At 43.0% G+C, this 25,448-nt stretch overlaps 1 protein-coding gene across 1 annotated transcript in view; it reads right to left on the minus strand.

Annotated features, from left to right (window-relative positions):
• The window catches only part of syne2b (spectrin repeat containing, nuclear envelope 2b), a 154,436-nt gene that overhangs the window by 90,461 nt on the left and 38,527 nt on the right, over window positions 1–25,448 (minus strand). Inside the window, 32 exon segments of the mRNA XM_071201671.1 lie at window positions 173–2,240; window positions 2,674–2,915; window positions 3,276–3,431; window positions 3,645–3,887; window positions 4,566–4,690; window positions 7,776–7,975; window positions 8,659–10,931; window positions 11,704–11,877; window positions 12,048–12,177; window positions 12,840–12,976; window positions 13,404–13,751; window positions 14,064–14,228; window positions 14,480–14,578; window positions 14,776–14,992; window positions 15,422–15,600; window positions 15,777–16,124; window positions 16,575–16,901; window positions 17,071–17,187; window positions 17,609–17,836; window positions 17,981–18,280; window positions 20,334–20,663; window positions 20,797–21,126; window positions 21,720–21,993; window positions 22,235–22,342; window positions 22,487–22,689; window positions 22,775–22,887; window positions 23,025–23,232; window positions 23,808–24,008; window positions 24,099–24,200; window positions 24,398–24,565; window positions 24,987–25,145; window positions 25,295–25,445. Of these exon segments, the coding sequence (XP_071057772.1) occupies window positions 173–2,240; window positions 2,674–2,915; window positions 3,276–3,431; window positions 3,645–3,887; window positions 4,566–4,690; window positions 7,776–7,975; window positions 8,659–10,931; window positions 11,704–11,877; window positions 12,048–12,177; window positions 12,840–12,976; window positions 13,404–13,751; window positions 14,064–14,228; window positions 14,480–14,578; window positions 14,776–14,992; window positions 15,422–15,600; window positions 15,777–16,124; window positions 16,575–16,901; window positions 17,071–17,187; window positions 17,609–17,836; window positions 17,981–18,280; window positions 20,334–20,663; window positions 20,797–21,126; window positions 21,720–21,993; window positions 22,235–22,342; window positions 22,487–22,689; window positions 22,775–22,887; window positions 23,025–23,232; window positions 23,808–24,008; window positions 24,099–24,200; window positions 24,398–24,565; window positions 24,987–25,145; window positions 25,295–25,445 (10,423 nt within the window).

The raw sequence follows: 25,448 nt of genomic DNA on the forward strand, positions 1-25,448 counted from the left end.
ACTCAAACTAATCCTATATATCGTTCCAGTCATTTATTTGAGATGTTTTTGACCTTGTTTTTTATTGTCCATTCTAATTGGTCCCAGTTTTGTTGCACACGACTTTAGCTTTGGGTGGTGTGGCTTGGATTCTCATTTACCAAAGAAAGATATAATCAAAACAAGAACTTGCCATTTGATGGTCGCATTCGCTGAAGACCGATTTCTTCAAGTCCATCACATCTTGGAATCTGCTCCCTTGTCTGTTTCCTTTCTTCTGCTCGAGAAGCTCCAGTGCTCTCATTCTTGACTGCACAGTATTTTTTAAAGACATGACTCTTTGGTATTCGTTGTTAATTACCGTTTCATTTGGCTCCAATGAGGGGATTGTCTGGAGCTCCTGCTGGATCTTCAAGAGGAAGGCCTGAGTGGCCACCTTCTCTGAGCCCAAGTCCAGCTCCTTCAGCAGGTTCAACTCGATGATGCCGAGGTTGTTGTAGAGCGTCAATTCCAAGGTGTCAAGGCTCTCCTCGGTTTTTTTCAGTCTCTGCCGCTCTGTGCTCAGCTGTGAGGGGTAGATGTCAGCGGAGATCATCTCCAGTTTGGATCCCGCCTCCTCAGACATGTACCTGATTAGAGGAAGCTGGATGAGGAGGGTCTGACAGACTTTGTACTTGTCCTCCAGCGCCGTGCTGTCGTCTTTGGTGTGACTGACTTGCTCCTGAACGCTCTCCCTGAGGTCCTCCACACACTGCCTCTGGTTCAGGTACGTTTCGTGACCTTTGGCTTTCATTTCCAGGGTGGCCATTTTGCGGAGGAGTTCAGAAATGACCGAGTACAGTTCCTTTGACTTTTCCTGGGGAATCAAGGGTTGCAGAATGTCAGCCTGGGACTTGTGCTCCAAAATCATGTGTTTGAAACGCTCAAAGGCTTGCAGGGACTCGCTTGTGATGGGGAACCTGTGTCTACTCAGATCTACTAACATCTGCCTCAGGCTTGTTTCAATGTTGACAACGTTTTTCTTGCTGGAATCTAAATTCTGGGTAAAATCGTCAAGCTCCTTTTTGGTGGCTTTCTCGTAGCTGCTGGTGGCTCTGATGTCCTCCTGGAGGTTGGTAAGCTTGTCATAAAGCTGACAGTTCTCGCTGATGCTGAGCTCAGGGGCAATGTCTTTACTCTTCATTAAAAGAGCTTCGCAGACAGCGGCGTGCTTCTCAGCCTCAGCCAGAGTCTCTTGGATCTGACGGACTCTGCGCTCAGTGTCAGTCGGGCCCTTGAGCTCGCTGTCCGGACTCCTGGAGGCTTCTTTATGGAGATGAGCCAAAACCCAGGACTCTAGATCAGCAATCTGCTCCGAAAGCTTCTCTCTGGTCTGCAGTCCCGACTCTATCTCTCTCACAGCCTTGGCTAGCTTCACAGTAGTGGACTCTGATAGTTTGTGAAGGGAGTCCAGAGATGAGCGCACCATCGGCACCTCCTCAGCCTGGTCCAGCTGTGGAAGGAGCTCCTCCACCTCCTCCACCAGCAGCTCCAGTTGGCCCTGTTTGGTTATGACCTCGGACTGCATCTTCTTGTGATCTCTGAGCTGACGGTGGACATTCTCAGGGAGGAGAGCCACCCTCTTCCTCCTGCCTTCAATGTCACTCTCGGTCTGCTTCGCCCAGGAAAGGCCATCCCTCATCACCATGAGTATTTTCTCCATGATGGGGTTGCTGCTGTTCTGAGTTTGAGATGAAATGAGTTCCTCTGTTTGGCGAATGTGGTCTTTGACTCTCTGAAGCCCCTGCTTTATTTCTGTTGTTTCCTTCTCACTCGGTGTGCTGGGGAGTAGCACATCGGACAGCTGCTGCAGGTGAAGGTGTGTTTTCTGAGCAGCTTTAACCTCTGCATTTGCCACCATCAGCTGCTTTGCCTTCTTGCAGTTCCACTGAGTAACCGTAGGAGACTTGGCTTCAAGGTCTTTGTCGAGTGTCTCCAAATGTTTCTGAAGACCTGATATCGCAGACAGAAGGCTGCTGGTGTCTTGAAAACGGACCTTTGTGTGATACAGGTTTCTCTCCACAGCTCTTTCCAGGCCCCTCCACTTCTCTTGCAGGCTCTTCTGCACGGTCTGTGCGGTTGCTCGCTCAGACCAGCTGAGGTGGGGGCACAACTTGGTGTGGGTCAAAAGCAACTCCCCAAGCACTGTTCTGTTCTCCTCCATGCTTCTCTGTAAGGAGAGTAGTCGCTCCGTGTCCTTTGGGATGCTCTCCTCTGGGGACCTGGAACACCAAAAGGAGTCTTGGAATCATGGGCCTGGCATTTACAACATTACAAATATAAGCTACAAAGGATAATTTGAGATTTAAGATAGAACATTTAAATAACAGGAAATGTTAATTAAGAAAAAGCTTTAAAAAACATTCCAGTTTGTCCCCTTTGGAATGTGCCATTATATTGTCTTATCTTGTTTTTGTGAATTGGTTTTAGAATGGTTTGGTTTGTTTTCTTCTAAAGTGGATGTAAGGAAGAATAGACAAGATGAATAATTTTGATAAAGCTAATTCACACACTAATTCAATGACAGTTGTATATAATGTGTACGTTTTAAACGATATATTCTCGAGCAATACAAATCTGTTTGCAAAAATAATTTCAGGTTCTGATAAATGATAACAATAAAGACATGAAGTGGAAACCATAGATGAAACTCACATCCTGACAGCTTCCAGTTCTGCTGTCAGTCTCTCCAGGGTGGTCTTGGCTGCTTCACACTGTGCGCAGTAATCTCTGACCAGCTGCAGTTGGGCCTCTTTACTCTGGATGACGGCAGCTGCATCCTGAACTGCGGTACTCCACTGGTCCTCCACACACTCCAGAGCTTCTTTATTCTCAGCTTCAGATTCTCTCAACTGAGAGAGCAAGGACACTTGTGCCTGGGCAGTGTCTCTGCACTCCTGTACTCAACAGGCAAAAGTAACCACAATTATTCAAAGCCTGTCATTTTAACGCACATGTTATGTTTATTGTACTGATCTCGACTAAACAAAAGTATAATGCTATGAAGTTATTCCAAAAGTTACACATTTTAAGGTGCAATGCACAATCATGTTGAGAAATGTGCACTTGTTTTAGTATCCACCTTTAGAACAAGCTGGAACAGATAAGAATTGGAGGTGCCAAATTCAGAAGGTACCATATTAGTATTATTATTATTACAGAACATGCCGTTCAACTCCACAAGTTTAAAAAAAATGCCTCCATAAATAATTTGTATATCTCTAATGAGTCATGGACCGTGTCCTTCTGAGTCACACCTGAGTTTCCTCCAGCTGTTTGGCCATGGCTGCTGGGCTGAGTTCAGCTGGGTAATTCTTGCAGCTAAGGACTCGAGACACCAGCCTGCTCAGACGGTTCTCCAGATCACTGGTGGAGGAAATCAGAGCCTCTGGAGCCCCTTGCAGTGGTTTACCCTTAGGAAATAGAAACACATCAGAGCTTGCAGTCTTTAAAATGCAAGTGAGGCCCAAGGAGACAAAAAAAAGTAACAACCATGAGCTAGATTCAAATAGCAATGCTGACAGTATATGTTCAACACAAACTGTGCACTTGAATCCCATTATGTGTGGGTGCAACCATTTCTACACTTGGTTAAACCTAGTGGTCATTGAAAGTAATACTGATACCTCTGTGAGTGGACTGGTAAGTCCTGTGCCTGAGAGTAACTGTACTTCCGTGAAGACTTCCCTCATGGTGGATGCTTCTGGTTCCCCCAGAACAAGTTTCTCAGGCTTCCTAACAGTCGTTGCAGCCTGTGCTTTGTTTTCCTGAGCGGGTGAGCCTTCCACCGGGGTTACCTCCCTCCAGATAATGCCAGATGTATGAACTGCCTGCAGTGATGCAGTTGTTATCTTGTCAGCCGTGTTCACCTGATCCAATTGTGGATAGAAAACACAGAATTAATGGGAGATTTTGACAAACAATTGCATTCCATTTCAGTCAAGCACGTTGTGAAATAACGTCTTTCTCTGGCAGTTTACCAAGCCTTACTTGCTTTGACTCGCAAGACATGCATGGCTCATATTACAACCCAGAGGCAATGAAACCATTGGTAGCACAGGTGTACATTTCTCAAGCATATATTTGGCTTTGCATGTAAGGCTTATCAAATGTAGCTGTGTACAGGAGGCACTTGTACAGGCCTAAATGTAAAGTAAATTAAAACTAATTTAAAGTTATTTCAGAAGCCCTAAAGGTACATTGATCAGTCATTGATGCTTCTTTGAGCATAATAAAGGGTTTACAATACCAAGAGCAATACAAATATTCTCTCTCTCTCTCTCTCTCTCTCTCTCTCTCTCTCTCTCTCTCTCTCTTCTCTCTCTCTCTCTCTCTCTCTCTCTCTCTCTCTCTCCTCTCTCTCTCTCTCTCTCTCTCTCTATTAATATGAATATGATCTTGCTATTGTAGTTACTGGGCTATGTTGTATTGTGAAAGTGATCCTTGGGACGGTTTGTTCATTGAGAGTTAACTACAAAGTTGTTAAACTAAATGACGGAGACCTAATGTACAGTATTGTCTGCAGATGATTACCTCTAATGTCTTACCTGTGTTGCATCCATTGTCCTCACATCAGCGGTGGTGGGAGTTTTGGCCATCGGGAGTGGAACATTTCGTTTTCCTAGATTGACCATTTTTTCCCTTTCCTCTTCCTGATTGTCCTCTTCTTCCCCTCATTCTTTTCTTCCTTCTTAATGTCCTTTGCATACGTTGCTTGTCTCTCCGTTAGTGCGCTCAGGACTAACCTTGGTTCAGACAGGGAATCTGTAAAGCTTTCTGGCACTTCTATACTGGTCATCTTTACAGTCTTAACAGACTTTCCCTCCCGGCTTTGGGGGGCATGCTGCACTGGTGTTGATACTTCAGCATGCACTTCTTGCACTTCACAATCCTTTCCCCCTTTGGGTGTTTCCTTGCTCTTCACTTCGATCATGGTCATCTTGACTGAAGCCTTTTCTGGCCCAACATCAGCTGAAGTCTGGTCTTTGTTTTCTGGCACTTTCTCGACATGCATACTTGTTGGATCAATTACAATCCTTGATGTATTTGCTGTCGGAACAGATATGACTTCTTGCTCCTTAATAGTGACCTGGGTACCTGGTTGCAAAACCTGCACTTCAGCCCCTCCGTGGATTTTCTCAATCTTGACAGACTTTATATCCAAGCTTTCTGCTTTACTTGGCTTCACTGCCGTAGAAGCAACTGATGTGAGTTGAGTGGAGTCCCTCTGGGTAAATTCTTTTGACTTCAGTGGGGATTTGCGGAACTTCTGCTCTTGTCTTACCGGCAGCCTTCTCTCTCTGACATCTGGTGTACAAACTATAGGATGCTCTTCTTGGACCCCAGGTCCTTTGCATACTTCTAACCTGGTCATCTTGACTGCAGTCTTTTCTGGCTGAACAACATCTGAAGAAAGGTCTTTGTTTCTGGCAATTCTTGTGCCCAGATGACCAGTTGTTTGATCTTAACAATCCTTGATGACTTTTCTATCGTAGCAGGCATGATTTTATGCTCCTGTTTTAGTGGCATGTGTACTCGGCTGTTGTTCTTTTTGGACACCATGTTCCTTGACCATCCTTTGCCCACTTCTACTCTGGTCATCTGACTGTAGCTTTATCTGGCTGAACATCAGCTGAAGTCAGGTCTTTGTTTTCTGTTAACTTCTTGCTTTGGATACTTGTTTGTTCTTTATCAATCATCGTTACAGAGGGGATATCATGCCCCTTTATAGAGATCTGTGTACCTGGTTTTAAAATATGCTCTTCAGTGCCTTTTTGGATTTTCTCAATTTTGACAGACTTTTGATCTATGCTCTGGGGTAAACTCATGTACGTCTTTTGTCAACACTTTAGCATGTATCTTTGGCTCTTTTTCTCCTGTGACTGATGTGTTTTCATCTTTCCAGAGAGTGGATGGTATATCTAGTTGAAGGATGCGCACTTGAGGTTCAAATTGGATTTGCTGCATCCTAGCAGGCTTTTCTTCCAGGATCTGGGTACATCTTTGATACTCTGTGTTGACACTTTAGGATGCCCTTCTTGGACTCCATATTCTTTTTTTTCTGTAGCTCTATCTTGGGCAGTTTTCAAGCCTCCTTTCTTAGTATCAGTTTGGCTTGGTTTAACTATGTCTTGTTCATATACGCTTATTTCGATAAAGTCTGTCTTTGTCTCATGTGGTTGCAATGATTTAGATTTAGAAGTCTTGAGTTGGGCAGATTCTCTTTTAGGCACATTGTCTTGACATTCAGGACTGCCCTCCTGCACCCTTATCTTAGTAACTTCCCCTGCAGATCCCTCTGGCTTAACACCTGCAGTGGTAACATCTTTGTTTTCCAGCAGCCTTTCGCTCTGGATACACGTTTGAACAATATCTATCCTCGGCTCTTTCGCTCTTGTGACTGATGTGTATTCATAATTCTGCCGACTGGTCAGCGTATCCAGTTGTAGGATGCACACTTCAGGCCCCCTGGTGATCTTCTCAATAGTAACACATTTTTCATCAAAGCTCTTATGTACATATTCAATGCCATGTGGGGAAGGTGTAGGATGCTCTTTTACGACCTGTTCCTTGACCTGTTTGGGTTTTCCAACATGGTTTGTTTAGTCCCCAGTTTGGCTGTTTTCACAATATCTTTCTCAGATATGCTTATCTCTACAAATTCTGTCCTTGCCTGATCTTGAGGCAATGCTTCAGAAGGAGAGTGTTGGGCATTGTCCCTTTGAGTCACATCGCCATGAATTTCAATAGTGATTTCTTGTACTTTTTTTAGTATTTTAGTAATATTAAATTCAGTCATCTTGTCTTAACAACAGCAGCAATCCAATCTTTGTTTTCTGGGTCCATTCACTCTGGATACTTCCTTGTACTGGTGTAATTTTTGCTCTTGTGACAGATAGGGTTTTTCATTCACCTCTGGACTTGTCTGAATATCTTGTTTTTAAAATGCGCACTTCAGGCTCAATGTGGATTGTCTTAGGTGTATCATCGATGTCATGTGTTGACATTTTACCTAGTTCTTTCTGGAAGTCATAAACCTTACCTTGTTCTCGTCTATCCTGAATGAGACTACGAGTTCCACTTGGTTCTATTATGTTTTGCTTAATTGAGCTTATTTTAGAAAATGTTTGCCTCAAACTTATAAGGCTGAACCCCAGCAAAATCAGCTGAGGTAGGTTGAGTGAACTACTCTGAGCCGCAGTCTTTGACTGATCTTGCTTTATTTCGTATGTCTGGGTAAATCCAACCTCCGGCAGATCAAGGACCAGATATCTCTTCTGAGTCTCACTTGTGTTTTTCACATAACTTGTCTATGTAGTCTGCCACATGTGGTGTATCAGTAGGCTTGGTGGAAGAGATGGCTTTGTTTGAGGTAATGTACTTAAGTCTTTTTCTGTAGACTGAGTAATGGTATATTTAGGGGCCACTTTGGATTTATCTTCAGGCTCCTGTAACTCAGAATGTGGAGGTATAGCCCAGGTTAAAATGGATGTAAGAACAGACTCCAAGGCTCATTATTTGGAGATGAACAGACAAGGATCCTCCTTTTCTGATACTTGCACACATGTGTCCAGAATGACTGTAGCCACTTTCTGTTCTTGGAATACCCGAATGGTGCCACCATCCTGAACCGTAAACTTCTCAGATATTGGACTGACATCCTTCACAGTAGTTTGACTGCTCTCAGCAGGATACACCTTTTTGAGGGACATTTGATTTCACATCATCCTTGATTGGAGTTAAACATGGCTTCTGACTGTCAGTTTTATCCTTGGTCTTCGTCAGCTCCTTGCTCGAAATTTCCAAAGAACCCTTCGGACTCTTTGACTTTCTTTTGGTTGGGGAAAGCTTACTATCTTTAACAACATCAGTTTCAACAGCTCCTGCAACAACCTGTCCAGATAAAGCCTTCCCACACTCAGGTTCTACTGTAACCTCCTTAGACTCCACCTCATCACTTCCAACAACAGCAGAAGCCGGCTTTACAGTTGTGGAAACATCTACATCTTTCAGTATTTTCATGGCAGGTATGGTCAATTCCTCAAGTTCTGAGGAAAGTTTGATGTCTTTTGACATTATTTTAGTAGGTGAAACAACAGTAATTTTAGATGTTGCCGTGACTGCTGTGACCTCTGTTCGTGAAGATGGTATCTGACTGTCAGGCTCTACATTGGTCTTTGTCAGGCCTGTGGTCGCAGGTTCTGAAGAAAGTTTAAGACCCTTTGACTTTATTTTGGTTGGGGAAAGTTTACTTTTCTCAACAACAGTCGTTTCAGTTGGTTTTGTGGCCACTTTTGGAGTTGAAGATGGCTTCTGACTGTCAGGCTCTTCCTTGGTCTTTGTCGAATCAGTAGAAGCAGTTTCAGGGGAAAGTTTGAGACCCTTTGACTTTCTTTTGGTCGGTGAAAGTTTACCTTCCTCTGAAACACCCTTTTCAGTCGTTGCTGTGACCACGTCTTGAGTCGAAGATGACTTCTGATTGTCAGAGTCCTCCTTGGTATTTGTCAGCTCTGTGGTAGTAGCTCTTGTAAATTTAAGCCCTTTTGACTTTTCTTTTGGTTGGCGTAAAGTTTACCTTCCTCGAAACAGCAGTTTTAGTTGGTTATTGTGGCCACTTCTGGAGTTGCAGATGATTCTGACTGGTCAGATTCTTCCTTTATGTTTTTCTGCTGCATATCAGAAGGGTCTGGGGAAAGTTTAAGACCCTTTGACTTTCTTTTGGATGGGGAAAGTTTACCTTTTTCCACAAGAGCCATTTCAGTTGGTGCTGTGACAACCTCTGGGGTTGAAGATGGCTTCTGATTGTCAGATTCATCCTTAGTCTTTGTCAGCTCTTTGGTAGTACGTTCTGAAGAAAGTTTTGGATCCCTTGACCTAATTTTTGTTAGTGAAGGATTACCTTTATCCACAACAGTAGTTTTGATTGTTCCTTCGACAACATCTAGAGTTGATGACTTTTGACTGTCAAGTTCTTTCTTACTTTGTTCAGGCTCAGCAGCAGGTGACATTACATGGGTAACAACGGTTTCGGAAGCTGTGGAAAAGTCCCCACTCTTAGTTTTTGTTGTGGTTGCTACAAGCTTTTTTTTTTCAATCACAACACCATTGTTTCTGTCAAATGAACCTAAAGTAGATCTTAGACCTTCCGATTCTATTGCTGTCTGAGGTGTGTCAGTCTCTAAAGGTTCATGAGGAGGTTTTGTGCTCTTTGACATTCCCTTGGGTAGTAGAAATGTACTTTCTGGAACTTTGGATGCCTCCAAACCCCTTGATTTCCTCCTTGGTGGTATGACTTTAGTTTCTTCCTCAACAAAAGTTTCAATTTGCTCTTCAGAGCTTAATGTAGACTTCTGACTTTCGGGATCTTGCTTACTCTCCGCCACCTCCTTGGTTACATGTTCAGGGAAACACTTTGGACCCTTATATCTTCTTTTGGTTGGAAAAGGCTTCTTTTCTTTCACAACAGTAGCTTCTGTTGTTTCTGTGGCCACATGTGGAGAGTTCAGGCTGTCAGGTTCTTTCTTATCATCTTTACATTTCCCATCAGCAGTTTTATTTGGGACATCAACTTGCTGCAAAGTTGTCGTAAGTTCAGCACTTTTTGTCAAAGCAGACCTCTGACTTTCATGTTCTTCCATTATATGTATTACCTGCTTGTCAGACTTGTTCAGAGGTAGAGTTGTTGACTTTTGCTTTGGTGGTGAAACCTCACTTTTTTCCGAAACAGCAATTACAGCTGGCAATGGAACTGACTCTGAACTGAAAAGCTTCCCAGTCTCTGAAACAGTGGAAACGTCAAGACTCTTTGACTTTCTCATGGTTCGTACAAACTCAGCTTCTACCACCACAGCAGCAGAACCAGTTTGCTCCTTGGATCTCTGTGAAGACATTTGACTGTCAGGCATTTCCATGGTCTGTGTTTTCTCACTGTAAGAAAATGCTGGTGAAAGTTTTTGACTCTTTGACTTTCTTTTGGATGGGGAAAGCTTATTTTCTACCAAAACAGCAGTTTCGCTAGGCTGCTCGCCTTGAGCAGTCTTTCCAATCTGAGGGATTTTCTTAGTTTCGACAAGCTTTGCAGTCGTAGAAACGTTGGAGCTCTTTGACTCTTGACATTTTTGTACAGACTTAGATTGCGCATTATCTGTTTCTGTGATGGGCGTTGAAGAGAGGACAGATTTTAGATTCTCTGTGTCGCCTTTGATCTGCGCAGGTTTTGAAACATTATCCTTAGAAGACATGTCTGCAGTCTTTGACTCTTTGCTGGTAGGTCCAAGCCTGGCTAACTCATCAACCATGGTCTTAGCTTGCTTTGTGACAGCCATTGCTGAGCTAATAGTGGCATCAGTTGCTACTGTGACAGACGGGAATGGCTCTGATACATCTAGAATAATGGTTGCCTTACGCTTTGTTTCTTCAGAAGAAGCACTTCCTGTCAAATGTCCAGGTGATCCTTGAGTAATAACAGTTTTCACCATTGCAGGCTCCACCTTAGGCTGGGCAGGTTCAGTATCAGTGGCCAAAGTCTTGGATTTTCTCCTGGATGGTACAGGTGTAGTTTTCTCACTAACACTAGCTGCAGACTGCCCAATGACCTTTGAACTCTGAGATTTAGTTTTTGTTGGTTCTATTCTGCTGTGTTCGACACCAATGGATTTGATGTCTTCCTTGACTGCTGTCAAAGTAGGCTTCAATGTTTTAGGATCAGTTTCCAGCTCAGCAGAAACCAATAATTCATACTCAATAGACGTAGATTGTTCTGTTATGGGAATGTTTCTTTGCAGTTCGACTTGTTGTTTCTTCTCAGGTGAGCACTTGCTTTTTCGTGGTGGTGCCACTACCGGTGTCTTTGTCTCCTCTACATTACCTTGAAGGACATCAGGCAGCTTTTGTTTACGCTTTCCATCAAGTTCCTTGAGTAAAAAAAAGGTACAAATTTCATTAATTATTACTGAGTTACATAACCTTTTTTAAGTACCGTAATTTTCGGACTATAAGCCGCGCCTTTTTTCCCATTTTTCGACCCTGCGGCTTATATAACGGAGCGGCTAATCTATGGATTTTTACAGCTAACGGCCACTAGGGGACCTCCTAAATCTATGGATTTTACAGGTTACAGTCCACCACTTTTAACTCTATGGGCTCTATGGCTGGTCCGCGCCCCCCACCTTTAAACGGCGGGCTCCAGCAGGAAAAGCTGGAAGCCGGAAAAGAGTGAGACAGGTAGCGCGCAAAAGTAAAAGTGGAACCGAGAGTGGTATGAGAGACAGAACGAGAGCAAGACAGACAGACATTACGAGAGCGAGACAGTTTGTGCAAAGGAAGTTTTCATGCACAAACCCTTCGTTCAGTGGGAGGCGTGGATGACTAGCGGCGATAAATCATTCACCAAAACTGGTCGCATGCGAAAAGCAACTTTCGCTCAAGTTTGCGAGTGGATCCTGACAGCGTGGAGGAGTGTCAACACATCCACGATCACCAACGGGTTCCGAAAGGCTGGACTGCTTACATATGGTAATTAAACATTAAAACACCTGCGGCTTATAGTCCAGTGCGGCTTATATATGTACACATCATTCAATTTAGCTGCTGCGGCTTATATTCAGGTGCGCCTTATAGTCTGAAAATTACGGTAGTTAATTAACTATGAATTATATATACATCTGTTAAACATGCATAAAATACCTTTAAGCTCAGGCGAAGAGAAACCTTCTGTGTGCTTGCTTCGGTGAGTCTTTCTGAACAATCCCTCTCCAGTTTCATAGCCAAGTCGGGCTTCAAACAGTCTCTTAGAAACTGATCGTGAGAAAGTGCATCCCTTAGGCTGGACTGCAACTTTTCACCTTCCTCTAATTTCGCCTAACACCAGGAGGAAAAACATATTAAATTGCTTAGTGATGAGAAATCAGTGTGTGTATGAAATGTTGATCATGGATTGCAAAAGATTAGATGTAATAAGCAGCCCTCAAGTTTACTCAACTGCATAAATGTTTACTAAAAGAAAGCAATAAGCATGAAAAGACAGAAACCTGCACAGAAGAAATGGACTGTGAAGGTTTGCTCTGGTTCCAGTCTTGCAAAGCATGGAGACAGTCCATCAGACAGCGTGCTGTGTTTGTAGAGCAGGTTCCTTGACGCTCACTCATCCTGGACTTTAGACTGTAGACATAGTTAAATCACATTTAAACAACATTTGCATATGCATGATTTATACTAAATTAGCTCAAAATTAAAACATTTGTAATATGTTTCCCCAGCAAAAAATAGTGTGCCTAAGAAACAACTGCAAGAACTAATTACAAACACATTTATGGAACAGCAATACACAGAAATGTTCATGTGTAAATGTGAGTTAAGGCATTAGATAACATGCAATCAGTTTATAATTTAATCAGTTTCCATGCCATTGAAACAGAAACATGCCTTAGTGGATCACTCTGCCCACTCAGCTTGGGCAGAGTGATCCACTAAGGCATGTTTCTGGTAAGAATAATTGAAAACTAAATTGAAATAGAAAATGCCAGCTGAGAATGTGTGGAATCCGTTCAAGAAGGCTAAATCAAGTTAAAAAAGCTCCAGTGATGAAGTGTACAGTTACTGCATGTCATGCAACTTCATCAGCTTTTTGTCACTACATATTTCTTGTTTAAACTTTGAGAGAAATACAAATGTATATTTCAAAGAAAAATTTGCAAAAAAAACTAATGCTTGTCTTAATGTTAGTAACAATCAATCCCCAATTTATAATGAGGCTGTTTTCATCTATATGTGACATCTCAACAACAACATGAGGACATGTCATCTGTTTTGAAAGGTGGTACCTGTCATGTTGCTGGCATAAGGACTTCACCGAAGTCATCACTTCTGATGGCAGCTCGTCAGTGGCAGACGTAACCTCTATTTCCTGGTGAAGGTCATGAACTTTCACACCCAAATCTTTTAGGGATTTCTCACATTTCTAACAGAAGAAGGAAGACATCATCACATAAGTAATATGCACATTCCTGCAATAGTGTAACATAGAAATAGAGCAATATTAGCATCCCTGCATGTGGAACATAGCAGCAGTTTTGATAATAAAACAGGTAGGTACATTGAGATTTGTTGAAGGATAAATAAGGTAATAATAACCTGGAGGCTGTTGGACAAATGTTTTTTATCTCTTAATAAATCTATCTGTTCCTATAACATCAATTTACATGAAAAGAGTTAAGAATAACAATAGAAACATCTTTTTCATGAATGATATTCTTCATTCGTCACATTTACTAGGAAGGTTCACTTACTGTACAAAATCCTTTTCTACAGATGTATTCCCTGGAACTCACCCTTCTAAATAATAATAAAATGGTGGGGTGGTTACGTCCAGTTTAAAGCAGTAATACCTGGAGGCTGTTCCAGTGCTGTTGGAGCTGATCGATGTTGTTCTGCGGTTCGCTGTAGCTGAGCGCCTGGTCCAGAGAGCGGAGCTCCCACTGCAACGCTGCAGCTTTATCCTTCAGCCCCTGGGCCTTCTTGGCCACCCGACTGTCCTGCTCCTCCAGCCGCACCTCACAGGCCGCCAGGCGCTCCCTAACCTCCCGCTCTGAGGTGGCACAGAGGTCGTGGAGATGGCTGACCTCCAGGGTAAGGGCATCCCGACCTCCAGGGGAGCAGAGGCTCAGCAAACTATCTCTGGCAGAGTCCAGCTCCTTCATCTCCCTCTGCTCTCTATCCACTGTCTGGAGTAAAGCCTGGCATCAGCAGGGAGAGAAAGATTATTAGAATGCAATTGACATTCTTGGAAAGAGCCCCTAATATTTGGATACAAATAAATGTTCCAAGATGAAACATGACAGTCATTGCGGAGAAATGTAACACACATTCCCAGTTCAAACATGAGTTTTCATCAAAACATGTCTTAACCAGTAATTACAAAAAGCTTGGAAATGTTTTTGTTGTTACTGGTTAAGATTTTTTCAGTTTTCAATATTTTCAGAGACAAATTGCTGCAACTGGCTTCTCTCAAATATCTAAACTAATAATGATGTGTAAATGTGTCTGACCTTTAGAGTGTTGACAGCGTTGTGTAGACCCTTTCTGTCTGCAGGAGGAGCTCCCAGGCCTTTAACGTGCTCCCTCAGCCAATCCTGAGCCGCTACATGCTGCTCCACCAGCTGGGTGCACTGCCTCTCCGTCACCATGCCCTGCTCCAGGTTTGCTACCGCTTCCTGAAAACAACAGTAGTTACATTTTTTCAGCCAAAGAAACGTGGCTATTTTGACCAAGTTATTTGTTCAGCCTGTTAAATACATTTAGAGAAGCATTTTACTTCTTCATTAATTGCATTACAATCTTCTGGTTAACTTTGCATTCATCAGAGTCAAGTTAAGTCATATTTAGACAGTTTACATTTGACACTTGGTCTCAATATATAGCAAATACAATCTCATTATAATCTTGACAAAAAAGTAGAACTCACAGTGAGCTCTTTCAGCAGAGGAGGAATGGACGTCTCCTTGTCTGCCACTGATTGATCTGTCCAGCCAATGTCCTGTGTGATCTCAAACAGCTCGGCAGCCTTCAGGGGTCAAATAACAACTCAACCTCACATGTGTCTCACGTATTTCTAATCACACTCATTTAGCTTTAATAAAGTTAAACAATAGTTGTGAAGAAATAAAACCATTAAGCATACCTATGAGTGTATTTAAGAACTGATACAACATTAATAATGTTACATATAGATGTAGTTGAACTGGCTTCCTGTGCTCGTACCTGTGTGCGGAGGTTAGAGAGGACGGGGGCCAGAGCTGTGCTTTGCTCCAGCAGAGTGCGGGCCTGTTCCACCGCCTGCCTCCGCTCTCCCAGCCCGGGCCAGGGGAAGACCCTCGGAAGGCCGGAGGTCTGCTTCTGACACTCAGACAGACGGGCCTCAGCCTGGCCTCGCTGGTACAGACAGGAGCCCAGGCGCTCCACAACACCCTTCAGCTGCCTGATGGGTGATAGCAGATTAAAGACAGTTGTTGTTAGGGCTATGAGTTGCAAGAACAACTTCTACTAGATCCTCTAAATATAGGTTCACATTTTCATTTTGTCAATTTCGATTGTTTATGTTGTAATTTTATTATTTTTTTAATTCTATTCATTATGTTTGTTGAACTGTTTATACTCAAAAGCCCCCTGAGACAAATGTACAGTTTGGGATATTGGCCTACTTAAGGAAAAGGATTCCAACAACAGTTCAATACATAGAAATGTTTTCAAATCCCAGCCTTGTGATTGAAAGGAATTGAGTGTATTGCTTAAGAACACTTTTAAGATGCCTGATGCCAAAAAGAACTGAACTTTGATAAGAAGCTACAGTCAGCTGATGTAACTGAGCCGGTGACATGTCTTTCAAATGAAAAACAAGTTCCTGTACCTCTGTGTGTCCTCAGCAGCCTGCAGGACCGTCCTCCAATGCTGCTCAGTGTCTTGGACCATCTTCTGGACCTCTAGTTTCTTGTCTCCCTGCAGATCTTCCTGCTCACACAGACTCTCCGCTCGCCTCTTCAGCTCCATCACCTGAGCTTCTCCCTTCGACTTGGAGCTCAAAATAGCCTAAAGACACAATCATAAACAATTTGTAATAGTTATATTTAACTGCTCTAACTCTTTAATACAATTATAGTTTATTTGACAAACGTCCCTGCATAGGAAAGAATGACTTCACAGAATAAAACAAACCTCAATATTAAAAAACTCTATTAAGCTCTATATGATATGTTGCCCTGTACCTGTGCTGTGTTCAGTCTGCCCTCTATCTCAGCCCGGCTGCCCTGAGTGCCGCTGCCCTTGGAGCCGGCCTGCTGCTGCAGCAGCTTTTTCACCCACGCTTTGGTGCTCCCTGCTTTGCTGCGGAAAGCCTCCAGCTCCCTGGAGAGCGAGTAATGGACCTCAGCTTTCTTCAGAGTGTTCTCGGCGGTCTCCAGGACGGTCCTCCACTGCTCCTCCGACTCCTTCACTGTCCGCTGAGCCTCTTGTCTTAACGTCTCCTCCAGATCCTCCTGGTCTGACAGACTCTGGCTCCTTTTCCTCAGTTTAGTCAGCTTGGAGTCTCCCTCAGGCTTACAGCTCAGGATAGTCTGAGGATAAAACATGTTTACCTTAATATCTCTAAGTGTCATCGAAAGTGTTTTTTTATACAAAGAGGTATTGTTAATACATTTACAAATAAATCTTGGTACTTTAGTTTTAGATTGAAATGATGTACTGTCCAGACCAGAACTCATTTTATTAAAACAATTTTTTTTTTAAATATCCAGTGATGGAAAACTGAGATCTAATTTACCATCAAATATTTTGGAAAGACATTTTTAATAAAGGGATGAATTCCTACAGACATCGTGACTAGCAGTAGTGAAGAAATGTATCAAGTACATTAAAGGAAAACACATAAACGTGAAGAAATGAAAACTGAAAAATGTTTAACAACAATTAGCCAATATAATTTAACAAAAAACTCCATGCCACAATTAACACAACTTTACGTTAGCACAGATTTGTTTTGCCAATACTCTATGCTTCAAACTCACCTGTGCAGTGGTAATAGTTATCTCTGGATCTGCCTGAACATCCAGAGAGACGAGGCTCTTCTGCTTTTCTTCCAGCCAGGCTTTGGTGTCTTCTTTCAGAGCTTCATATTCCTTCAGCTCTCCCTCCAGAGCACACTGCTTCTCAGCCTGATCCTGGGCCTGCTTAGCGCTCTGCAGGACTTTCGCCAACTGCTCCTCAGCACCTCTTACTTTCTGCTGAACCTCTTGTTTTCTGGGTTCCTCGAGGTCCTGCCCACACAGAATCTGGCTTTGTCTCTTGAGCTCCTGGAGCATCGAGTCTCCTTTGGTCTTAGAGCTGATAATGGCCTGGGGATAGAAAACAGAAGTCATAATTTTATTATTATAAAACTAATGAGGCTTTAAAGAGGTCTTACTGGCAGTTGAATTTGTGTTTCTTATAGAATCAAGACGTTTGTGTCCAAAAGAGGACAATGGAGATGTGACCTTCTCCCTGTCAGGTGACCCATCAGCTCACCTGAGCAGATTGCAGTCGGTCCTTGGGTTTGGTTTGGCTCGTCAGTGAGTCCAGTTGCTGTTGGAAGTCTGTGAGCCAGCGGGAAGTGTCCTGCTGCTGGGTTTCAAAGTCTTTCAACTGAAGAGGAGAAAAGACACACATAATGAGGTGGTTTCAAATGTTGTTTTTTTTAAAAACACCTTTCAACGTGAAGGGGAACAACTTTATGACGGTCATTTTTTTCGAGCATATTATGTATCACCTACCACGGCGTATGTAAAGCCTCACTATACACATTTATTTTACTGCCATACCGTTTTTGTTCTGACACAAAATATGTATTTCTTAAACAACATAGAAAGTGTTGTGATGGGTGAACAAATGCTTTTCTTTGAGAATTGTAATCTATCTTAAAGACTAAAAAAGGTAAGAATTTCAAGTTACACAGGAATAAGCTGAATCATGTTTAACAAATCAGCAGATGCTTTCCTTAACCAGGACTTTATATGGTGACTTCCATGATAAAACAAGATGTCACGCTGTCATAGCACTGAAGTACCTCCAGCGTTCTCTTCTCAGTCTCCTGTGAGATCTCGGCTCCCGCAGCAGCCTCCACCTGTTTGGCAGCCTGCAGGACGGTCTTCCACTGCTCCTCTGTGTCTCTGATCGTCTTCTGAACGTGGACTTTCCTGCCCTGGTCTGCGTCCGGGTGGTCACACAGACCCTGGGCCCGCCTCCTCAGGTTGTTTACCGTACAGTCGCCTTCAGGTTTGGAGCTCAAGATGTCCTACAAACAAAACGTTTATTACATGTAATAGTTGAATCAGTTAAACTGTACAATTCAAAGAGGGAATGAAGGAAGGAAAAGGTTTGGCTTTAGCACTTGATAATTCCTTAATATTCATATACAGTGAATTAAGATGAAACTGACCTGCGCTGTGTGACATCTCTCACCAGGTGGAGTGTGAGCTCCCACGGACTGGAGCTTCTGCTGCCTGTCTCTGATCCAGGACTGAGTGTTTTTACTCTGAGTATCAAAGTCGTCCGTCAGACTGCGGAGCTCTGCCTGCCTGGCGGCCTGCAGAACGTTCCTCCACTGCTGCTCTGAGTCTCTTACCAACTGCTGAACCTCTGCCTTCCTGCTCTCCTCCAGATGCTCACTCAGAGCTCCAGCTTGTGTCTTCAGCGCGAGCAGCTTGGACTCTCCCTCAGGTTTGGAGTTTATAACAGCCTGAAGGTGAGGACAAAGGTATGGTGGGGATAAATCAGAACAAGTTGCCCTAAACTTCACTACAGCTTCAAACTCATCACTTGTCAACACCACTGGCAGTGTTGGGAAAGTTCACTTTCTACATGAACTAGTTCAGTTCACAGTTCACATATTTTAAAATGAACTAGTTCAGTTCATAGTTCATAATTCAAAATGTTGAACTAAAGTTCATGGTTTCAAAAATGAACTAATTTATAGTTCATAGTTCTTTTTTCAATAAGTTGCTGCGAGCTATTATTTGTCTCCTGTACGATGTTAATGGGCCATTTCAATTTTTACAATATCCTCAGAGGGCCGTACAAGTTATTGACCTCTGCTTAAAAAAACTAAAATCACAGCTCATTCATTTCATTCTGTGCAAAGAAAAAGCAACCTCCTAATCCAGATATCTCACCATGACTCGCGTATGCATGCACGTGCAGGGTGTGGCGTGACCACCTAAACAGAAAGATAATTTATGGACACAAGATGTGTGCAAATGTATTTAGTTTCCTATCCATGTGAACATGGTTTAAGTGGGGGGGACCTAACCTCCTCTAGAGGGGTCCGGGGGGCGTGCTCCCCTGGCAAGATGTGTTGCACTTTGAGAGCAACATTAGGAGATCTATGGACACATCTCTCAACACCCAAACACAACTGTAAGCAGATTTTCTTTTAATTTATGGATATTTGACAAATCACTACCCTTTCAAACTGTATTCTTCTTTATTAATAACTGTCTTATAGTATTTTATACCTGTTTACTTTATTCTCTTATTTTTTTTATAACTATAATGATCATATAAAGATGTGCCTTGACCTCACTGGTTGTAGACAAAGCTTCTTATATTCGTTAGCATAGCTAGCTAACCAGATGCTAATGACAACAACACAGTTATTGACTGTATGACAGATGAGCAGATCGCCACTGGGCTTACAACTAAAGACACAGACACGCAGAAACTGTGGCATGTGTATGGACTTATCGGTACTGCAATTTCTGAAGTGCTGGAGTGGCGTTCTGGTGCTCTCCGTCAGAACTGCACCCCTGTCAGTCGAGACATATACCACGTGATGACACGTTAGGCTCGTGTTGTGTTCAAGGACCCTGACCTTGGCCAGGAAAAACAGGTACTCGCTTGTTTAATTTTTTTGCGGTCTAGATTTCTTTCATTTTTTTATTTTTTGCGTGTGTTTATAAATTACCTCGAGGGCCGTACCAAATTGTCTCGCGGGCCGTATACGGCCGGAGGCCGGAGGTTCCCCACCCCTGCCGTAGAGTCTCACTCTGAGCGAGTGCTGCTGCAGCTGCTCTCGGCTTCGTCCATACTAATTCATTCATTCATTCAATGCTCGCCGGTTCCGCGGTTCCACATTGTTTGTTGTGAGGAGTCTGATATATTTAGTATATTTATATTTTAGTGCGACAGCCAGGGGTGACAGGCGCGTACGCGTCACAGGCAGCTTGCTGTTGCCAGATTGGGTGGTTTTCCGCATTATTTTGATAAGCCTTTTCGGCTGAAAGGCATATGAAATCTGGCACACTTTTGAACGCCGTTATAATACAGTGCTGAGAATGAACGCACGTTTGAACGCCGTTATACAGCGCTGAGAATGAACGCGTTCTCAATTACGTTCATCTAGCGGAAATACAGTACGTTCAGTTCACGTTCGCCCAAAATATGAACGCGTTCATGAACGATCGTTCATTGAACGCGTTCAGGTACATCACTGACCACTGGATATGTGTCAGTCTAACATGAGGAGGGACAACAACAAAATTGGGCAATTAGTGTTATTTGTGGCTAATCACAGAAAATATTGTGCATATAAAATAATGATAATGCAGTGACAGACCTTCACCTTGATTTAGCCATGAACATACATCAATTGTATCATTTTATCCTATCTGATACTTTAAAAAAGTCCAAACAGTTTATGTAAAAATGCAATACTAATACTTAATTGTATTTGTTCACACAATATACATGTTGCACCCTGATATTTGTAGGTTAAGCCTGACTTGTAAACTCACCTGTGCGACCTGTAGCCGCTCTTCAAGAGGCATTTGACTACCGAGGGACAGCAGCTTCTGCTTCTGCTCTTTGACCCAGGACTGGTTGCTTTCATTTCGGGCTTTGAAAACATCGAAGTCCTTTCCAGCGGCAGCTTCAGTCTCTGCCTTGTTGAGACCCTCCTCTGCAGCCTGTAAGACTTTCCTCCACTGCTCCGTGCTTTCTCTGACTGCGTCCTGAACCTCTTGTCGTCTGCTCTCGTCCAAGCCCTGGTTCTCACACAGACTCTGGCTTTGTCGCTTCAGATCCTGGAGCTTTGCATCTCCATCCGGTTTGGAGCTCAGAGTAGCCTGAAGAGAATAACATATCCCCTTTAGGAGATTGCTTTGCATCTATCCTCAAAACACAAACATGTACAAGATGTTCTATAAATGAAAACCCACCCCAATCTTACAAACTGACCCTGAAGCCTTTTGAACTTACTTTTGCAATCTGGAGTTTTTCTTCAACTTGCATGCAACCACCAAGCGACTGCAGGATCTGCTGCTGGTCTCTGATCCAGGACTGAACGCTTTCATTCTGGGTTTTGACAGCGTCCAAGTCCTTCTCCAGCAGAGCCTGTTTTTCAGCCTGGTTGAGATTCTTCTCAGCGGTCTGCAGAGCCGCCCTCCACTGCGCCTCTGTCTCTTTTACTGTCTGCTGGACTTCCTGTTTCCTGCCTTTATCCAGGTCCTCCTGCCCACACAGAGTTTCACTTTGTCTTCTCAGGTTGTTCACCTCGGAGTCTCCCTCAGGCTTGGAGGTCAGGATGGCCTGGGGACCAAATGGGAATATTATACAACTTTTGAAAGAATTATTTGCATCCTCATTGAATGAATCCTAATGACGTTTTAATCTAGTCACCGACAGGTTAGATTAAAACTAACGACCTAAATTCCTTCAGCCTGATTTTACTTTGAGATGAATGCTTCCATAATTAAGTTTATATTATATATTTCACAACAATTACAGAGAAGAAGAGGTAAGCTACCCCTCCAACAAAGAAACAACGCAAATAAAAGCAGAATAAGAAAATGTAGGGGCTTAACTTATGATTATAAATTAAGTAATAAAATACAGTTATATGAATCTGTGGTAACGATGTTGCAAATTAATAAACTAAACTTAAACTGGAATGTAATACACAATTATTTTCCCTTGTTCTTACATGTCTTGTTTAAAAACGACCCTTCTCAATGTCACATGCACTGTCCTGACTCATGCAAATGTGCTTGTAAAACAGTTAGCTTGTAAATGCGTAATGTAGTATTTTTCTTTTTGACAACATTTGAAAAGTAGAAGAAATAAGAATTTCCGATTTGAAGTGTAAAAGCGAGAACAGGTTCATCAGGCTGGGTTTCACTGACCTGTGCTTTGCGCTTCAGGTCCTCTGTCTGTGAGCCAGGAGAGCTGAGGGGTTCCATGAGGTCAGTGATCCAGCTCCTGGTGCTCTTCGCCTGGCTGTTAAACTCCTCCAGTTTCCCCTGCATGGCGCCCTGAGCTTCGGCCTGTTTCTGCAGCCTGGCCACCAGGTTTCTGTAGCGCTGTATCAGGTTATCACTGTCCTTCAGGAGGCTCTCAGCTCGGACGCCTTGTTTGCTTATGGATGCTAAAAGCTCAGCGAGGGTCTCAGCTCTACCACTGTCACATGGAAAAAAGTGGAAGCAAGGTTTTAACGGATTAAATATAAAAAGACAGCGGAAAGTGAGACAGAAGATAAACAAGACAAGTGGTTAGGATTTCTTCCAAAGTATTTGACTTCATATTTAAATGTCCAGAGTTACCTAATGAACATTTGCTGTGGTCTTTACTGTAAGATATCTGAATAAAATCAGTTCAGTTCAGAGTTCTCTCTAAATTGATGATTGAAATTGAAATTCACCTCTCATCTTGCAGGTCTTTAAGAAAAAGCTTGATTTTTTCCGACTCCACCGCATGTTTTTCTTTGTACTGCAGCCACTCACGGAAGCTGTCGTGGTGCTTCTGCAGACTAGAGGAAAAGAAGACAAAAAAAGGTTTTAAAAACACGTTTCCTTATTGGTGACATTTGTGTGCAGATGTGAGAGTCCTGATCAGAAAGGCAGAAGCAGAGATATCCGTGACTTGTTCTTCAGGGAACCAAAGAAGCAGTTACCTGTTCAGGTCTCTGAGGAGCGGCTCCATTTGTTCCTGCCGGTTCTGGCAGTGCGTTCTGAACGTAGCGACCTCCTTCTGCTGCTCTTTCAGCCAATCAGTGAACTCAGAGAGCTGCTGGGGAGGAAGCTGCTGGCTGCCTCTCTCACGCTGGTCCTTCAGCTGCTCCAGACGTCTCTCTGCATCCTTGGACTTCAAGAAACTCTGATGGACATAAGAGAAACTGTGAGGAGTCATCATCTAACTGGAAATAGTTTTAAGATACACATTCATATATGTATCCACTTACAGCAAGTCTTTGCAGGAACGTTTCCACGTCTGCTCTGCTCTCGGGGTGCTCGAAGCATTCATTGACGGACAGCTGCAAGTTCTGGAACCACTCCTCAAACAACTGCTTTTCAACTGGAGGAAAATTAACAACATGATTTAAAAATAGAATATTTTAAAGGTAGGATCAGTATCGCATTTCCCAAATTGCGATTAATAAAGTGCCTGTCTGTCTGTCTGTCTGTCTCTCTCTCCGCAAACTCAGTCCTTACCTGTGATGACCTTGAGAAGGCCTATGTCTCTTTCCTCTCTCTTCAGGTGGATCATGTCCTTGGTGCGGGAGATGGCCTCCTTCAGCCGGGTGCAGTCCACAGACAGCGCCTCCAGCACCTGAGGGCTGGCCACACTGGAAACCAGACCCACCTCCGTCAGAGCCACCTCCGCCAGCTCCTCCTGATACTCCAGGTCATCACACAGATGCTGGTGAGGACAGAAGAAAAAACTGTTTTAAAAAATGCTGGCTATTCTAATAACATTAAAATATAATTAAAGGGCCAAACTCCAGATTTAACTGAGGACAAGAAAGGTGGAAAATGCAAACATTTCAAAACTTATTATAGTGATATTCCAATTTCCTTTTCCTTCAATGCTATTTTGTTATACCTAGGAGGGTTTTTATATATATATAGAGATTGAGGGGATAACAAGTTTAATATAATTATTTTGCTGATTCAGAAAATATTATGCGTACTTTTTGTCAACCGTTTGGGTGCAAATGGTCTCAACAGTGATGCAATTTTACATCATTTATCATTTCATAATTTATTTTTATCATTTATTGAGATCTAATTATTATCCTTAAAAATAAGTAAAAAATCAGGTCCAAGGATTTATTTTAACTAAATCGAACAAAACTGTTAAATCAAATTAAATTCTGAAAGCTTCAAATCCCAGTTGTATACTCTGTGTATCACATTTAAAGGGCAAATGCAATACTAAGCTCTATAAAATAAACATGAAACCAGAGTGAGTTCCAACAGATAGCAGCTGCGTACCTGTATCTGCTCTTCGGCCTTTGGTTGTGACACGTCCACACTACTGAGCGAACACTGGATGCCCTCCACAGCTGACTGGCACTCCTCCACCTTCTCAGAGAGGTGTTTCTTCACAGCTACCAGATCCTCAAAGACGTCGGTGCAGTCGGCAAACAGCTCCTTCACCTGCTCCATCCTCTTCCTCAGCTGGGTTTCCATTACCTGAATCATTGTAAAAACAATGAATCTCGGGACCATAACCATTGAATGTGGATTTAAATAAAAATAAGATCAATGAACTTTTCGACTCACCTGCAGCTCCAGTGGCGCTTCCTTACCCTGCAGCATCGCCTGGATCTCTCCAGACTTCTTGTGGAAGTGCTCAATGTTCTCCTCATTAGCATGGATTTCTTCCTGAAACCCACCAACAAACTTAAATAAATAAAAATCACATCTTGGGAGACATTTTAAGAACAGAGATGACTTTACACAATCTTGTTTATCACACGTGTCACACTGGTTAAAATGTTCCGACTAAATCATTAACAAAATAAAACGGTTCCTCAGGGTAGCAATAAAGCTCATGTATTTTTCTGTTATGGGAATCGTACCTTCATGGCAAGCACTTGTTGCTCGCTCTGGAAGGGATGGCTTTCTGCAAATAGGGCCAGTTTGGCCCCAGCCCAGCTGTCCACCTCTCCCCCCAGCATCAGCTGCTTCTCCCATAGCTCCTGCCCCACCTGCAGGTTATCCATGTAGGCATCCGTCTTCTCCGTCACCTGCAAGGGCACCACAAATATAACATTTTACGTTAAGCTGGAACAGAAGTGTTCCAAATAAGAGTTATAAAATGGAATGTAGTCCTTGTTTAACTTGCTAAGCGATATTATATGTATGTTGTTGTGTTAAATGTATGCACATTTAAATGGAGCCTTAAGAGTCAAGTGATAGAAATATATTTAGTTTGGTCTTAATCGTTTTCTCTCCTGTGTTTATGCGGATGTTTATCTGGATCAGTAATGAAGCCTTTGTTGTTGTAGTACTTAGTACGACCACAAGAGGCAGAAGTACACCACTACCTCATGTTGTCAATAGGACTAAAAGCATTCGTGTTTTATTTTAAGTGAGTCTTAAATTCTTTATGTATCCTAAAAAGTAAAACAAAGTTAGAACTCTGTCTTTTCCCCGGGCCTTTCTTACATCCAGCCAGTTGTCCAGGAGTGTGTCAGCCTCAGCTTCGAAGGGGGTCTCACTGCAGTCTGGGAAGTTTTTCAGTTGGGACTGCAGCTGTCTGCAAACACCCTTCATCTCCTCCATTCGCTCCCCAACACCACCGAGCCCCTCCTTAATGTTAGAGACCTGCACAGACAAATACATGTGGACATACATTATACATGAAAATAGAGTGACGGCCATCTTCTGGTCTGTTTCTGCACACTCTGATTACATCCTAAAAACACAACATGAAGGGATTTTGTCAATAAACTGGTTTGGTTTTGATGACTCACCGTGGTAATGTTTCTCTGCAGGTTTTCCTTGCCCAGGTAGGACGCCTGATCACTGATGGTCTGCTCAGCTTTCTGCATGGTGCTGCTCAACTGACTGCGGCAGGCCTGGAATTTCTTCAGGAGCTCCAGCAGGATGCTGCACTGCTTCTTCCTG

This window comes from Pseudochaenichthys georgianus, chromosome 22 (assembly GCF_902827115.2).
Source record: "Pseudochaenichthys georgianus chromosome 22, fPseGeo1.2, whole genome shotgun sequence".
NCBI lineage: Eukaryota > Metazoa > Chordata > Actinopteri > Perciformes > Channichthyidae > Pseudochaenichthys > Pseudochaenichthys georgianus.